Source organism: Chrysemys picta, chromosome 1, assembly GCF_011386835.1.
Source record: "Chrysemys picta bellii isolate R12L10 chromosome 1, ASM1138683v2, whole genome shotgun sequence".
Classification (NCBI taxonomy): Eukaryota; Metazoa; Chordata; order Testudines; family Emydidae; genus Chrysemys; species Chrysemys picta.
In genome coordinates, this window is record NC_088791.1 from 279,540,447 (window position 1) to 279,558,636 (window position 18,190).

Genomic DNA, 18,190 nt, shown 5'->3' on the forward strand with positions numbered 1-18,190 from the left:
AATGCTGAATGTAAGCATATTAGTTTGGATGGTGCACTATGTACTTTGTTTTACCTATTTCAAAAATCAATCAAAGATATTTGGTCATATTTGAATATTTATTTACAGAATAAATATTCTGTACTCAGACTTGGGCAGCTGGACCTTGGGGTCCAGATTATTATGCCTTCCATATGAAGAGAATTATATGACATGCGTAAAATGCCTCCCTCTTCCCTTCTGAGGTACAGGTTTACAGTCTTGGAGTATTTAGTGCAGAACAAGCTGATGAATTTATGATATTTTTTTTTCTAGAAGACATGAAAAGAATGTACATTTTATGAGACAACCTATGACATCAGGTAATTCAATTTCAGATATTCTCCATGACACTTCTCAAAGATGTAATTTGCAGAGTCAGAACCTAATATTTGCTGTGCTGATTTGTTCAATCAAAGTTATGTTTTAATCTGCTATACTGTATTTGGAAGAAACTTCTCCAGCATGATCAGCAGCTATAATTTCTGAATTCATACTACCTAGTCACTAAAACCTAAAAGGGTAGATATGATTGTTAGAAAATTCACTAGTGAAATGTTTGGGTTTTGGTTGTTAAAATCATATTTTCCAGTGGCGAAAAACAATTGCACATACTAGTTTATAACCTATTTTTGGTATGTGAATAAAAAATAGCCAATATGTATTCAAAGGCTGGCTGCTCTTGCAATTATATCTAGCCTCAGAAAATATACACATTAATAATTGAAAAAATAATTGAAAAAATCCTGAAATGCAGGTTCTTTCATGAGGAGAACATCACACAGGCTACTTTTCAAACATGTTCACCTTAATAAGAGGGACAGGTATGGGGTTTAAGTAAAGGAGAATACAGCTCCCCCTCTTTCCCTGCCTGTCTTGAAGTATCCCTGCTTTCCAAGAGTGGCATCTTCCCCCTGGCTGGTGAAGAGAAACCTCACCAGATATGTTTATCTCTAAGCTGCTTGGACTCTAGGGGTCAAGGTTTTCTAGACATAAGCAAGAGGTCTCCAGCGGCTTAGTTTGGGTTAGATCTCAAGGGCTTGCTTATTATAGAAAGCAACAGAGAGTCCTGTGGCACCTTTAAGACTAACAGATGTATTGGAGCATAAGCTTTTGTGGGTGAATGCCACATGCATCCGACGAAGTGGGCATTTACCCACGAAAGCTTATGCTCCAATACATCTATTAGTCTTAAAGCTGCCACAGGACTCTCTGTTGCTTTTTTACAGATCCAGACTAACATGGCTACCCCTCTGATACTTATTATAGAAGTTTCTAGTACATTTCTATATCTGTGTTTACCTGCTTTAACCTTGTAAATAACCCTTGTTTTCTTTTCCTATTAATAAAACTGTATATAGTTTATTATAGGCTTTGATGTGAGATCTAATATGCAATTTACCTGGGGAAAGTGACTGGTCTTTTGGGAGTGGGAGTAACCTGAATATTGCTGTGATTCTTGGTGTAAGGGACCATTTATCACAAAGATATGCTCACCTGGGAGGCAAGTTAGATCAGAGTATGCTGTGACTCCTTGTTTAGTCTTAGGGCTTGTTTATACTTACGCGCTGGTTCGGCGGCAGGCAATTGAACTTCTGGGTTCGATTTATAGTGTCTTGTCTGGACGCGATAAATTGAACCCAGAAGTGCTCGCTGTCGACTCCGGTAATCCTGCTCGGCGCGAGGAGTACGCGGAGTCGATGGGGGAGCCTGCCTGCCACGTCTGTAAGTTTGAACTAAGGTACGTCGACTTCAGCTACGTTATTCACGTAGCTGGAAGTTGCGTACCTTAGTTCGAATTGGGGGGTTAGTGTAGACCAGGCCTTAGAGACTAACAAATTTATTTGGGCATAAGCTTTCATGGGCTAAAACCCACTTCATCGGATGCATGCAGTGGAAAATACAGTCAGAAGATATATATACACAGAGAACATGAAAAAATGGGTGTTACCATACCAACTATAACGAGACTTATCAGTTAAGGTGGGCTATTATCAGCAGGAGAAAAAAAAACTTTTGTAGTGATAATCGGGATGGTCCATTTCTAACAGTTGACAAGAAGGTGTGAGTAACAGTAGGGGAAAATTAGCAAGGGGAAATAGTTTTTACTTTGTGTAATGACCCATCCACGCCCAGTCTTTATTCAAGCCTAATTTAATGTTGTCCAGTTTGCAAATTAATTCCAATTCTGCAGTTTCTCATTGGAGTCTGTTTTTGAAGGTTTTTTTGTTGGAGAATTAAGACTTTTAGGTCTGTAATTGAGTGACCAGGGAGATTGAAGTGTTTTCCGACTGGTTTTTGAATGTTATAATTCTTGACGTTTGATTTGTATCCATTTATTCTTTTGCGTAGAGACTGTCCGGTCTGGCCAATGTACATGGCAGAGGGGCATTGCTGGCACATGATGGCATATATCACATTGGTAGATGTGCAAGTGAACGAGCCTCTGATGGTGTGGCTGATGTGATGAGGTCCTATGATGGTGTTCCTTGAATAGATATGTGGACAGATTTGGAAATGGGCATTGTTGTAAGGATAGTTCCTGGGTTAGTGTTTTTGTTGTGTGGTGTGTAGTCAGGGCCAGCTTTATCAAGTGCGGGGCCCAATTTGTACTCACCCAGCGGCACTACGGGTCTTCGGTGGCACTTTGGCAGCAGGTCCTTCACTTGCTCGGGTCTTCGGAGGCACTCAAGGACCCGTCGTCAAAATGCCTCCGAAGACCCGGAGCGAGTGAAGGACCCACCGCTGTAATGCCGCCGAATACCCAGAGTGCCGACGGGTGAGTAAAAATTGAAAAAGGTGCCAGTGTGGGGCCCTCTTAGGTGCTGGCGCAGGGCCCGATTCGGGGGAATTGGGCAAATCGGCCTAAAGCCGGCTCTGTGTGTGTTTGCTGTATGATATTATGAATATGCAGAATATGAGCCGAGTAACATTTATCGATTCCAAAATCTATGCAAATTACATGTTCCTTCTCTGGTTTTATGGAGATACCTTTTTTGCTTTTTAGATCATAGAATCATAGAAGAGTAGGGTTGGAAGAGACCTCATGAGGTCATTTAGTCCAATCCTCTGCTCAAAGCAGGGCCAACCTCAACAAAATCATCCCAGACAGGGCTTTGTCAAGCCGGGCCTTAAAAACCTCTAAGGATGGAGATTCCACCACCTCCCTAGGCAACCCATTCCAGTGCTTCACCACCCTCCTAGTGAAAAAGTTTTTCCTAATATCCAACCTAAACCTTCCCTACTGCAACTTGAGACCATTGCTCCTTGTTCTGTCATCTGCCACCACTGAGAACAACCTAGCTCCATCCTCTTTGGAACCCACCTTTCAGGTAGTTGAAGGCTGCTATCAAATCCACCCCCTCAATTCTTCTCTTCTGCAGACTAAATACGCCCAGTTCCCTAAGCCGCTCTTCATAAGTCATGTGCCCCAGCCCCCTAATCATTTTCATTGCCCTCTGCTGGACTCTCTCCAATTTGTCCACATCCTTCCTGTAGTGGGGACCTCCAAACTGCATCAAAATAACAGAATCATGGATTTTCAGCTGGCACAGTTTTTTATTTACATGAGCTGAGGATCTGCCCCTGGAAATTGAATCTCTCCCAAACTCTCCTCCCCTACTCTCCATTTATAACTATCTGATTCTCTCGTATGTTTAAAAGGGTGAACAAATAGGTTTTCTTTCCTACCAAAGTCAGTGGAACTCTTCTGCTCTCTCTTTATTAAAAGGGAGAGAAATTAAATTTGCATTCACCTGATTACTCCAGCTTCCTTTTGCAGTTTATGTTGTTTTTTCTGAAGTTCAAAGACAGACATTTATCCGGTGTCCTTTTTTTCCCCTCTCATTTCCCATGAGTTCTGACCTCTTGATTTTCTGATTCTTTTAAAATTATCATCTTCCACAAAAAATAGCTTACTGTTCCTGTTTGCATAAATATTTTTATTACCCAGAGCTCTTTTTATGTACTTAATCCATTGTTTCTAATGAATTTTAATAGTCTGTTCTCCCTAAATTACTAGCTTTTAACATTGATATACTGATATGTTTCTGCTACTCTTTGAGAGGGCAAAAAGACCAGAGGAAAATGTCTGTGATATAAAGCATATAATAGTCAACTTTTTTTTAAAAAAGTGTTTACATATCAAGCAGGATATTTGTGTGTGAAAAGGGAGTAATTTGATACAGCCTCAGGAGCTTGCTATATGTAAAAATAAAACATACATTAGTAATGAGTGTATGTAGTGAGGCTTTCCTTGCCTACTACTCATTCATTGAGTGACATTGTCAATAAATGGAAACATAAAATGAATTACAAAGATTTAGTAGTTTGTTACCTTCTCTGTGGCCATATACCAATTGCCCAGGGTTACAACACTTCTAACGCTCTCGGACCAAACAGTCAAAACTTACCCTTCGTACAACTGTTTAGTAAAATTACATTAGTTCATATATTTAGAAATAGGTACCTAAATGGTGCCCACAAAATCCATCCATACAAACAGTAATATGCAAGCACCAAGTACATATAGGGTAAACCTGGATTATCCAAATTTCAGATTTCTTAGCATTGTTTCTATTCCCTAAATCTGAAGTGTTTATAGGAATCAAATTTCCTTTGTCTATTTCTCCAATAATCAGAGGTTTATGTGTTTAGACATTCAAATAATTAGATTTTACCTGTGTTTACTTGTGTTTACTTGTATTCTCAATTAACTATTTTTTTCTTCTTCTAGTGCATCTTTTGGTTTTGAGATAATCATGGTGAAAAACACCTTGGAGATAACTAAGACAGACAACAGATATTTCAAGTGTTCATCTTATTGTCTCCCCTTCTAAAATTTACAGATCCTACCACGCTATAATTTTCTTTTTAAATTTACTTACTGATTTGGGCAACCTAGTTCATCAGGCACCCATATCCCATGAATATTGATTACAACTCATGTGCCAGTTTCAAGAGATGCAGTCATTTTATTACTGTAAATTTAGCAGAAAGTGGTATAAGTGTTCATCTGTGTCTGCAGTGTGAAATCAGATTGCTGCTAACATACACAGCTGAAGCAGAAATAATCCAGAAAAGCCATGAGAAACTTTCAAATGAATAGCTAAAAACAGATTTAAATTTTTTATTAAGATGATGTTAAAAAAAATAGTGAACAGAGTTTGAGCATAGAAGTTTCTGGTTATCAGGGAATAACATACAGATTACCGAGGGTGCAAAGTTTGGTTTATGATAAAGTGGCCTGAGGAATACATAATCTGCAATATCCCCGATTGGGGGTAAAAAGTTGATGGGTCAGAGTATAGGCATTGAGATATGAGGGTATGAAGTTCATAAAGTGGCTATGTTTGGGTGTGGATTATAATGAGTGGATATGATGATGAGGATGGATTGACCCTCATTTGGTGAGATTTAATGTTCAGGTAGTTTATGATTCCAGTTCATATGATCCAACGGAGAAGGTCACTTGGTCCCTTTCTCATAGTGGGAGAACGATGTCACTCTGGCTCACGCCTCCTGGTACTGTCGGTGGCCGGTGATGTGCTCGATGTAGATGTCCCTGGACCATCGGATGGCGTCTGAGACCATGAGGCACCGCATGAGACGTGCGTAGCGTTGACCGATCCCACAGGTCCGCAGCACACGCTCATTGCAGGGGTCCCAGGCACCCAGGGCTCCGACAATCAGGGCGTCCATCTGCACCTCTTAGCCTTTCACTCTCAGGGTGTCAGCCAGGGGGGCGTACTTTTCCAGCTTACGAGTTCGGGCTTCGCGAAATGCCGGGGTCCTGTTCTCAAAGGAGACCGTGATGTCGATGAGGATGATCTTTTTCTGGGCCTCGTTGGTGACGACCACGTCAGGTCGTAACTGACTGTCAGTACCGGCGATGGTGCAGTTCACGGAGATCTCCCCCAGGCGTGGCGCGATGGCTTTCACTAGGCAGTTCTGGATGGTGTTGTGGCGCAGCTGCCAGGCTCTGGAGTGGGGTTTGCAGCTGCACAGGACATGGGGCAGGGTCTTGTTTGGGTAGCCTCACTTCCTGCAACGCTTGTCTCGGTTCCCGTGGCGGATGGCTCTGTTGAGCGGGACGCAGTTGAGCCGGGCACGGTGGATGAACCGCCAGTCGGCAAAACGGGTGAAGTCACCCCCGTCGAGGAAGTGGTTGCTGGCATCCCACTTGCTGGTCAACTCAAAGGCTTTACCCTGGTCCGGTTTATGCTTCAGGGTTTCCACATACAGCGAGCGGATGGCGACCTTCAGAGTCCTCTCCAGCAAGCCCCTGGCCATTGGGGTAACGACGGTGTTGTCGTCGGACCTGATCTGCGGCACCCGGATTCCCAGCTCCTAGCGCTCCTCGCACCACTCCCAGCGGCAGCCGATGTGCTTCCCCAGGCGACGTGTGGCGTTGCGAGTGCGGAACCACAGTGAAGCGATGCACATCCCGTCCGAATTCCCCATCCAGGGAGCTGCTCAGGAAGGTGGTGATGTCTTGGTTCGAGGGGGGCCGCAATGTTCCTCACCGTGGCGTCGGGACATGTCATCAGGCGGAAGGCGTGGGTGATCACCACGACGTCGCACAGGTCACCCAGGCGGGAGACGTTGGCGCCGCCGTGCCTGTGGGCGATGTAGACCAGCTCATTGCTGGGGTTCTCTGGGAAAGAAACAGCTACTTCTTCACCAGCTTCCGGATGATCTTGTCTGCCTTGTTGAGGGGCACCTTTGCCATTGCAGATCCCCTTAGAGTGAATGTGATGCGTGGGATCAGGAAGGTGTTCAGGGCATTTATCTTCTGCCACGGTGCCAGCAGGGAGGCATCAATCTTGGCGGCATCCTGCAAGATCTCCTGGATGGTGTCCTCGGGTGTCTGCCGGATAGCGTGCCCAGGTGCTGGTATGCCTGCCCCGCTGCCAGGGAGATGATGGGCTCACCCTGGATCTGGAACCCCGTTGTCTGCACTGAGTCCCTTTTGCTGCCGTCAATGTGCAGAGTTGCACACATCTTCGCATTGAAGGGGAGCCCCATCCAGTCAGTAGCTCGGCTGGTGGCATCTAGCATACCTTGGAGGCTCTCTGGGTCGTCCGCGGTCAGGACCATATCGTCCGCGTAGGCCAGAATGCTTAGTTTCTTGCCATGCAGGTTGAAGCTGGTCGGGCCGCTGGAGATGGCTCGTATGAGCGGTTCCATGGCCAGGTTGAAGATGATGGGGCTAAGGGGGCATCCTTGTTTCACGCCGCGGCGGATGGGGATGGCGTCCGTCTCTCCATCCGTGGCACGGATGCTGGTGGTGCAGTCCTTGTAGAGGTCCCGGAGGATCTGGATGAAGGCTTCTGGGATCCCAAACTCTCCCAGGGTGGCAAAGATGTGATGGTGGGGTATGGACCCAAAGGCATTGGTCAGGTCAAGCCATGCTACTGCGCACTGCCTCTTGGACCTCCTGGCCTCCTGGATGGCCCTCTGAAGGAGGAAGTTGTGCTCGTAGCATCCTTTGCAGGACATGAAACCCATCTGCACTGAGCTGATGGCGCCCCAAACACTGACCAGTCTGTGATCCTTGCCGCGAGGCAGCTGGCATATAGCTTGTAGATGGTGGAGCATAGGGAGATGGGCCTCCAGTTGCCGGGGTCGTCTCGGTCACCTTTTTTGTGGATGAGCATGGTCATGGACTTTTTCCAGGAGTGGGGAACACGATGGAACTGCTTGCATTTGTTGAAGATGGCAGCGAGCACAAAGCAGTCTCACTTCTTCAGCAGGGGGTAGCGGATGCCATCTTTTCCAGGGGCGGTGTTTTTGGTCCTCGACAGCCTTGCCTGCACCTTCTGTGGGGAAAAATCTCGCTCCAAGTCCTCCGTGAGGTCGATCTGGGGTAGCGGGGAAAGGCACTCTGGGCGTCGCAAGTTGGTCTGGGCCTTGTGATCAAACACATCCTTGAAGTAGGAATAGAGCCTCTCGGGCTGGATGGCACAGTAGGAGGAGGTCCCGTCAAGGATCTCCCTCATGGCTTTCATCCAGTTCATCCTGTATAGTTTCTGAATACGGGATGCAGCCTCTGGATCATAGCGGTGGCCTATGTCCCCCTCTCCTGCCTTCTCTGGCGGTGTTGTTACGGCTCGGCACAGGGAATATGCGAGTGGCCCGTGTGGCTTCCTGGGGTTCCCTCCTTCTGGCCATAATTTCCACAGACAGTTCTGCAGCCAGTCTATCCATCAGGGTGTCGAAGTTCTCAAAGTCCTCAGCCTTTGCCAGCTCCTCCATCCAGGTGGATTGTCACAGCGTGGCGACCCTCGCTCGTGGCCATCGCTCCTCCTGCTGCGTTGCCTCTGCAGGTTCAGGTGCTGTGGGGACGGTTTGTGGCCTTGTTGTCCCTCGGACTGTGGAGCGGTGTTCAGGTGGGTCTTGAGGCGGGGGTCCTGGTGTGGTGGGGAGGGCAGCTCTCAGTGTCTCCAAGGCAGCACTGGATCTTCCAGGAGAGAGTGGGGTTCTGGAAGCACCGGTGCTGGGCTTTGTTGGGGGGTGGTCATGTTTGGAAGCGCTGGGGGTGGTTCTGGTTCTTCTGCAGGCAGCATTCGGCTGGTGGGTCCTCGGTGGGGCATGAGGTTTTTGGTGGTCAGAGGCTCTTTGGGTAACCTTGGAGGAGGTGTTGGGTCTCCTGGGGGCAGGGTCTGGCTGTGGGATCTGGGGGCTATGGGAGGCTCGTCCGTTGCCTGGATCTTGCCGTGCAGCCTGGGGGACGATGCTAGTTGCTCCTACGGCAGGGCAGCATGAGGTTACCTGTAGGGGAGCGCTGCAGCGTCTCATGTCCGTGTTGTGCCGGATGGTTTTTATGAGGTCGCTGAGGCGTCTGGTGAGGTTGTTGACCTGAGAGGTGGCGATGGTCCCCCTCACAGCAGGGTCCAGCGTGGGGATTCTGGAGACAGGACTGGTCCTTTTGGTGGCATCGTCAGTCTTCGAGGCGGGGGTTACGCTTCCCTCAGTTGGCGGTTGGTCCCCCCTTATCTGCTGTGACTCTGGGGATGCTGGCTGGGGTGCTAAAGCCAGATCATCGGTGGGGGTCAGGTTTGGAACCCGGAGGATGTCAGTGGGATTCACTTTCGCAGTCGTGGGGGGTCCCCTGCACGTGGCTTGATGAAACTTACATTTATTTTGGGTCTCGAAGGGGAGATTGCAGTGGCTACACTGGAAAGCAATCCGTTTGTTGTAGGTCTTACGAACGTGTTTGCTGAGGGCTGCGAGGGTCTGGATTCCATGGATGGGGAGACAGAAGGGGCAGAGGAGGAGACCTGAAGGGAGCGGGTCCTGGAGGTAGATGCAGTCTTCTTCCCCTGCCTCACCCTCCGTGGGGCGGATCTCTGTTGTGCCTGCTACATTTGAAAACAATTAGAGTACATTTCTGTAAACCATTATGTGAAATACTATAGAAAGTTAACAAAGGACTCTGACTAATGAGTATATTTGTGATCATTTAAATATGAATGTTTTACTTATAATAGGAGCCATTAAAAATCAACATTTATCCAGTTATCATGCTGAGCGGTGTACAAGAGTGTTTCCCAAAATTCTGAATAGTAAATACCTCCCATATCTCATGTACTTTGGGGAAGTAACTGTTCTAAATGTAAAAAGCAACAGAGGGTCCCGTGGCACCTTTGAGACTAACAGAAGTACTGGGAGCATAAGCTTTCGTGGGTCAGAACCTCACTTCTTCAGATGCAAGACTTGGACCCTCTGTTGCTTTTTACAGATTCAGACTAACACGGCTACCCCTCTGATACTTGTTCTAAATGTGTTTTCATGATCCACAAAGCATTTCCCATTTCTTGTAGAAAAGGTTTTGAAATGAATAAGCTTGACAGAATCTTGCCTGCAACAAGATGATACATTTAGTGTTACTTTTGTAATCAATATTGTTAATTTTCTGGTGGCTTTCCCGTTGCATAGTACTATTTATCCAGGAGTACTGTACCATTATTGATTCATGATTGTGTCATTCACAGATATTGGCTGACCTAGAAAATCATGCACTTTTTAAGGATGACTTAGAATGTCAGAAGCTAATTCTGGAAGCTATGAAATACCATCTTTTACCAGAAAGAAGAACTCTAATGCAAAGTCCAAGGACTAAACCTAGAAAATCTACAGTTGGAACACTGTATGCTGTTGGAGGAATGGACAACAACAAAGGTATTAGATTTTTTTTTTCTTTAAACGGGTTATGCTTTCCAGCTGTGACTATATTTTGTCTGATGGCAAATAATGAAATAATTTTCTGTTCAAAGGTTTTTGGGGTCTAATCCAACCAGACGTAACTTTTAAGCCTATTGCCTTACAGAAACTCCACTAGTTTTCAAAGGCAAAATGTGGCTATCAGATGGGAATATTCCCTCTCTAACAGATGTGGAATGACACATTTCCAACAACTGAGTCTTGAAATGCACCTAAATTTATGCTAATAAACATCACATAAGTCTGGAAAATGATGTTTGGTATTCCACTGAGTATTCTTTGAGAATTCTTTGCCCTAACACCCTCAAGATGGGTTCCTCCCCCTTTAAAAGGTACCACTTACAAATCTTTATTTTCTATTTTTCACTTATGGGGCTAATAAAATGTTATCACCATTTTTACAATACTTAATTTTAAGAAGATAAATTTACTTGTTTATTGAGAAAATAAATTGATGTTTTGCTGCCTTGCCTCATTATAAGGATTATATTTGCCAGGAATCATTTCATTTAAAGTGGAGAAATTAGAAAGCAATGAAAATTGGAGCAGACTTTGTGGTGAACATTTTAAGGATATTACTTTTGTACCTTTAAAATCGGTAAAGGAATCAAAAGTGATTTAATTATTTTGAAACCAAGGAAATGGTGCACTAAAATGGTGTTACAGAGCCTTATAATGAGACTTTATAATGAGACAGGCTTTCCTTGCATTTCTAAAGGCTTACTAATGACAAACCCACAGTATTCTCCGCTTTCATGCCAGCCTTTAGACTGAAGATCATATCTTCAGACGTAGTTCTAGTATGAAAGGTACTGACTTACAGTCAATAAAGAAAATGTTTAAATATAAGATAAAATATATGCCTTTCACAGTTCACATCTAAATTTTTGGAATGTACATTCACTATGTTATCTTTCACTGGAACACTGTCTCTACACCAGGCCTAAGATTCAGCTCTCTAGACAAACATAGCAGTGATTTCAGCACTGGTGATTTCTGAGAAGGGACAAAAGGTCTCAACTGAGTCTAATCAGTTCTGTCTTTAAGTACTGGAATGAGAGGGTCAACTAGCATCTAGAAGTCTTAAAACAGAATCCTGACCATGAAGTTGGAACACCTCCTCTGATTTTCACTTTGCTACTCTACACTTAGTAAGTGACATTTCAAACTAGGGTGACTCCTCAATTAGGGCATATTAAGTACAGATCTATTGCCCTGTAGTCATACAATAAGGATCGAAACATTTCATTACCCCTGCAGCCAAGACTAGTGAATTTTAACCCAAAACGGTCAACATTGATTAACCTGGCAAAGCAAGTCTATGATCACCTTAGCAAAGTAGTCCATGGGAGTATGGTTTATAGAGCCCTGTGTGAATACACAATTTGTATCCGCATCCGATCCATGCTATGCAGACATGGTCCATGGATATTTGTGGATATGAAGTGGATATCCACAGATTTGCAGGGCTCTAACTGCTCCTGAGGTCTTTTTCCCCAATTTATCAATAGATGACAGGAGACAGCTCTTTCAGACCGCTGGCTTACACATATGGAAAAACACACACACAAAAACAATTTTGCTCCATATATAAAAGCACCATCAATAAAGTGCATATTCCCAGACTATGAGTGTGCAACAGATTAGAGTTATTCTGGAAAAAAAAATATTAAAGCACTGTTGCTAATGAAGCTTGAGAACGTAAAATGGGCCATACATGTTGATTGTTTGAAAGAAAATAAGCATGAATTCTTGTACATCTCCCATGATCTGCATGGTAAAATTCTATGGTATGTTACAAGTTTAATATTATGCTACGGATTCTGATTAGAACTCTGAGGAGATTGGAATGTATAGTACAATATACAGTAAAGTTAAAAAAATCAGCAACTTCAGCATAGTCTCTGTCAGCTACTTAAATCTCATCAATAAGTTATTGTTGTTTTTTTTTCATGCTGCCTATGCCATGATTTTTTGTTACATATGGGGGCCTTTTTTAATTTTAGAGCCAAATTGCAAGTGCCCCCACCTCCACTGTAAGATATTATCTCTGTGTTCTGTTTATGAGGGTGGAAACCTAGCTTTCATCTAATCCCTAGGTCACAAGTCAGTCCTGTACCTTCAGCACTGTGAACTGAAGGAGTGAGTGTGTGTGGATATGCATACGGGAATCAATGTACTCAAAGTCTGTTTTAGAACATATAGCACACCGAGGCTGGGATCCACAATGTGTTTGTCCAAAGTGGAACAGTTTCAACAGGAGACATTTGTGCCCCATTCAAAATCTAGCCTCATCTTGTAGGCATGCTCTGAGCACGTCTATTGGGTCGGGCCCCCATCGGCAAGATAGGCAGGGGAGCTCTTCTTTTTACCAGATTTGTGGATCACACTGGGGCTTAAGCAGAAAACAAGGCCTTTGTGTTGTGCTGTTTAATTTATAACATCTTTATTGCTAAGCATGTGCCTGGGATTAATATTGGCATTTCCACACTTTGTGGACAAATTTCTAAACTGAGCCCTGAGAGCCAACACGGGATCTGAACTGACTCTAGAAACCCTTTGGGACTCTTGGCTGATGATTGATAGTGGGTCAGTCTAGAGATTAGTAGCACCATTAACATTCAGGGCTTATTTGGGGGATCTTACGGCATTCAGATGAGGGTGCACCTGCCTATGATTTGAGCTTCCTTGAAATTCAGGTACTTCACGATGTGGTGTCACTAATACACTGTGGACTGGTATCATCAATCATCTCCAGTCACTTTGGTATTTGGTAGTAGGAAATCAGAGGCAGCTTTGAAATGATCTTTTGAATCTCATCTCTAATTCGGTATTACAAGGTAGGCTTTGATTGTGTGTGTGTGTCTATATATATATATATATAGGTATATATATAAAGGAACTGCAGGATGTAAATCCACAGCAAATTTACTATGTTGCATATTGATAGTTTCACATTACAAGTGCTCTTCTGGGCAATTCAGAATGTATGTTGATTTCCTGTCATGTAACATTTAAGGTGTAACCTGTGCCTGCTTAGCTGTCATGATGCTTGTTGGAAACTTATCTAATTCTTAGAGCTTGGCTATAAATAACTATTTGGTGTGGTGGGGATGGCATAAAGCCTAAGTAAGGTACAACTGAGTATCTGATGGTTTGCTGTACAGACTTGTTTGTTTTGTGTTTATGACTATATAAAAGAACATTCAGAAAAAGGTGAAAAAGAGTGGAAGTGGCATCAAGGCACGTACATTTTTGAGAAGGTTGTGTGTTTTGAACAATTGCTGTGAATTCATAAAGTGACTCTTAACCTTTCATCCACATGTTGATGCTATCAATGTATTTTCACCCTATCAAAGGTTTATGTGTGGGAGTCATACTGATCTTTTCTTCCACTTTCCTCATGAAAATATATGAATGGAATAGTGCACTCCTTGTTCACAAATATGTACTTTATAATACCAGCTGTTATTTTCCTCCAGAAATGAAAGTATTATGTAGAAGAATTAGATGTGCTAAGCAAGTTAGCAATTCAGTACCTAGCACAAAAGGAAGGAGGTTGGTGCTAGTATTATGAAATTATTTTAAGGTTACGTAGTAGATCATATAACTTTATTTTGAAATCTCTGCTGCAATTATTTTCTTCCTCATAGGAACAGAACATTAAACCCTATCAGCAAGTGACTGGTATAGGGACGTCTTAAACAATAAATCAATATTCCTACAGCATAGAAATAGCTTTACAAAATCAATAGGAGCAAATTTATTTTATTGTAAATGTTTAGCTCTCTATAGTGTACAATTTTTTATTTTCTCACAATCTTAATCTAAAATAAAGATTTTTTTCAGGTTTGAATGAAAAGCCCATGTACATGTATGAAATTGAGAAGCAATAGTTTCTCTTTGAAGGAAAATTTAAATTCAGTATCATTGGGCACATCAAAGTAATCAAAGAAAGCAACATGAATCTTAGGGACATGAATAGGACCTTAACCACAAATAGTTCCATTGCCTTTTGTGAGTCAGGCTAGCAAGATTAGGGCTCATTATTGTCTAGGTTCATGTGAGCAGGAGATGCAAGATTGAAATAAATAGGTCTGAGTAGAAGAGGTAGCATGTGTCTCTTTAGAAGAATGAAAATATTGACTTCTTATAGACATCTTGGAATTCTAAATGCAGAACAATACTTATGTGATATATTATGTCAGATAGTATATTGTGAGATTATTATGGGGGAAATATCCTTTCTGAGTAAAAGGAGATACTATAAATAATTGAATGTTGTTATAGAAAAATCAGATACTTATTGATCTATCATCAAGTTTTGTAATGCACCTCACTTGTTCCATCAGGTAGAATACCAAGGGACTCTGCTAAGCCACAGGGGGGAAAAAAGTAATACTGTCAGAGGAATTGTGATTGAAATGCATAGATATATATAACTCGTGGAACTAAAGTTTGGGGTTAGCTCTATCCGTGGAACTAAAGTTTGGGGTTAGCTCTATCTTTAGTGAATCACAGTCTTGAAGTGAACACAAGGAAAGACTAACTTAAAAATAACTCAATCAAGAAAACACTCCTATACAAATCAAACAGGTTAATAATGGAGAGAGATAAAAGTTGATCTACTGAAACAATGATTTAAAATTTATCTTTTCACTTAATCTAGTGATCAAACATAAAAACTATCAACAAAATTACATATTACATATAAAATGCATTATCAGTGTGTATCAACCTAAGTTAGAAAAAAGAGTTCTTCCATTACTATCTGTATCGGACAAATATAAAACTCTTTGGTATCAAATCTGAAGATACCAAACAGGGAAACTTTATGCTTTTTGGCTGAAATCCTGAAATCACTTTGTACTCGGATCTTACTTAGCAAATTCCCGTAGGCGGTATTCTGCCTTTTCTATCACACTTTTAAATTATTAATCCCTTTTCATTTTAAGGTATATTTTCTCTGTAATAATTGTACAGTTGTATTATCTGGCATTACATCATAAGGATTTTATCATGCTCTGAGATTTCAAGGTTTTTTTAAAAAGGCAGTGTTTTGAATTGTTGTATTATGAAACACAAACTATACTTTTCATTCAGACCTTTTGACCTTGCAACCTTTTTTTTGTACCCATGTAGACAAACTTTGTAAATTATTCTGGGACCAGACAATATTCTGGTCATACTACTCCTTGTAGTCCTTTTGAAGTCTGCTGGGACTGCTTGTCTAACTAAAGTTTCTTGTTTGCAGGACTGGATCTTATGTCCTTTTGTGTCCTCCTTCTGAATTGCCTGATGAGATCACACCTTAACAATCTATTTCCTGTACATTGATTCAGTTAGCGTTTGCCTGAAAAAAAAATGTATAAGGACCCCCAAGATTTTATTCATAGTGATCATTACAAACCACTCCATCATCAAATACAGAAAACAGTTTTGATGGATAATCATCATTTCCCATAATTTGAAGTGTTTAGCTAACATGAAGGAAAATTCTAGCTCTTCATCTTAACTCTTTTTTATTTCACATTTTTGTTGAAAATGTGGGATGCAGTCCTTAAGTCAGGTACTCATAAATGTGTACATTGGTGGATATCTTGTATATAAAGTTTGAATGTATAGTGCTTATATTAACATAATATGCATATAGTGAAACCTGTCCTAAGGACCACATCCAGTAGGCATATCCTTTCTTAAGCTATCAGTTTTAAAATATCTTTAGGTTTCCAGCACAATTTAGTTCAAACTCTAGTTCAGGGGTCAGCAACCTCTGGCATGCAGCTCGCCAGGGTAAGCACCCTGGTGGGCTGGGCCAGTTTGTTTACCTGCCGTGTCTGCAGGTTCGGCCGATCGTGGCTCCCACTGGCCATGGTTCGCTGCTCCAGGCCAATGGGGGCGGCGGGAAGTGGCGCAGGCCAAGAGATGTGCTGGCTGCAGCTTCCCGCCACCCCCATTGGCCTGGAGCAGTGAACCGCAGCCAGTGGAAGCCGTGATCGGCCGAACCTGTGGATGCGGCAGGTAAACAAACTGGCCCGGCCTACCAGGGTGCTTACCCTGGTGAGCCGCGTGCCAGAGGTTGCCGATCTCTGCTCTAGTTACAGACCACCTCTCCCAGGTGACCTATTATTTTTGGCCTTTATAGAAAGACAGACTTTCACTATAAATTATTTATTTATGTCCCCCTTATTACTGAGGCCTTCCTCTCAAAGACTAAGACTACAGTATGGTAAGATATTGTAACAAGCTTCTGAATGGAAAGAACCAGAGCACTTACTTCTATTCATGATGTTGCATGAGCCAATGTGTACATCAGCTCCTGGCTAGGGAAGGTTTAGTTATAGATTGTCTTCAGCACATATTGTTTGTTAAATGTCATGACATTGCTTTGTGAAGAATTAGAAAATTTGGGAGTGTTTTGTTCTATCTTTAAAGATACTGTTGTCATAAACATAAGTGACTAGAATGATCTCAAAAGTGTGGGGGTTGAAAATGGCTTGTCAGAAGGAATGAACCAGTTCTTCTAGATGTGGACAAGAATAGTCCTTGAGAGTTAGATTCTGAAATCTAAGCTCACTGTCTTTTATGTGTCGTATTGTTGGAGCTGTATCTATACGAGTTGTTTATTACTTCAACTGTTACAGAAGTACAAGTTAACCCTTCTTTAATTTTAGACATATTTCAAAACAAAATATTTCTTGAGGAGAAACAGAAGGTTGAAATGCATTTGAATGAATGCAAAATTTATATATTTTAATTCCCTGAAAAGCCAATAATTTACCACAATTTTATGTAATGAATATACAGAAAAGTGTTGTAAGCTCAATAATACCTTTGCTGAATATCATGTTTTTAAACTGTAAGAGAAGATCTCACTTCTCTATAGGTCAATTATAAAGTGCCTACTCAGGAAAATATTGTATCGGTTTAGTGCAAACAAAAGGAGGATGGTAGAAAAAAGAAGCTTGTTGAACTGCATCTCTCACCTTTCATATAAACGTTTGTTTTGAATGATTTAGAATTCATGTACGGCTCGCTGTACACAGAAGAATGAATACTGTCTAATTTTAATGCATTTTAATCTCCCCTAGATTCATTCTTGTGCTGCTGCTTTTCCATTCAAGCATGATTGTTGTCTGTCTTGCATGAAGTGGTTATTGATTTGACCTTTCCCTTAATATTTGTATTGAATGTCTGCTTCTGATTCTAGCAGGATTGTTGTCTAATGATTAGAGCAGAGCTCTGGAACACAGAACTCATGGGTCCAGCCTTTGGCAGTGATTTAGGCATGCCCCCTATCTCTTCTGCATCCTAATCTATCTGTAAAGTAATTGTAATCACATTACATTAGCCTCACAACGACTCTTCTCTAACAAGCATTTTGAGATCCTCAAATGTAAAGTGTTATACACATTCAATTTACTGATAGTAGTTATACATAACATCAAAAATAAATTAAAATTTAAAAAATCTTCATTCTCCCAAATCTGCTTTCTAGACATCTAATTCCCTTGTTCTGATGTATTCTTTAAACCCAGTATGAGGCTCTGAAAGGCCAAAAGATTTGCCATAGTATGCATGCATTCTTTATATTTTTATTTCTAGTCTCCTTTCAGGAGTAATCTTCTTCAATTATATGTTTTTATTTCTTAAGTACTGAGTATGTGCTCTTACAAAACTCATTCCCAGCCAACAGGAGCTTACAATATTAAAGATAGATGCATATTAGATGTATGAGTTTATGCATCTTTTAAAATAATAAAAATTCTGGTGCATCTATGTACTTTATCATAGGTATTTCTAAGGAGCTTATTACCTTGGCATCCAAACACCCTATTATATTATTATTATCATCATCATCACCATCACCATTGTGCATTCTCTCTCTTTCACCCTCCCTCTCTCTCTAATATTCCCTTATAGACACACAGATAGAATGAGCTCGATT

At 42.0% G+C, this 18,190-nt stretch overlaps 1 protein-coding gene across 1 annotated transcript in view; it reads left to right on the plus strand.

The window, feature by feature from the left end:
• Positions 1 to 18,190, plus strand: part of KLHL1 (kelch like family member 1) — a 433,580-nt gene that overhangs the window by 310,928 nt on the left and 104,462 nt on the right. The window contains exon 6 of the mRNA XM_065581135.1: positions 10,014 to 10,200. Coding sequence (XP_065437207.1) covers positions 10,014 to 10,200 — 187 coding nt within the window. The remainder of the gene's footprint in view (positions 1 to 10,013; positions 10,201 to 18,190) is intronic.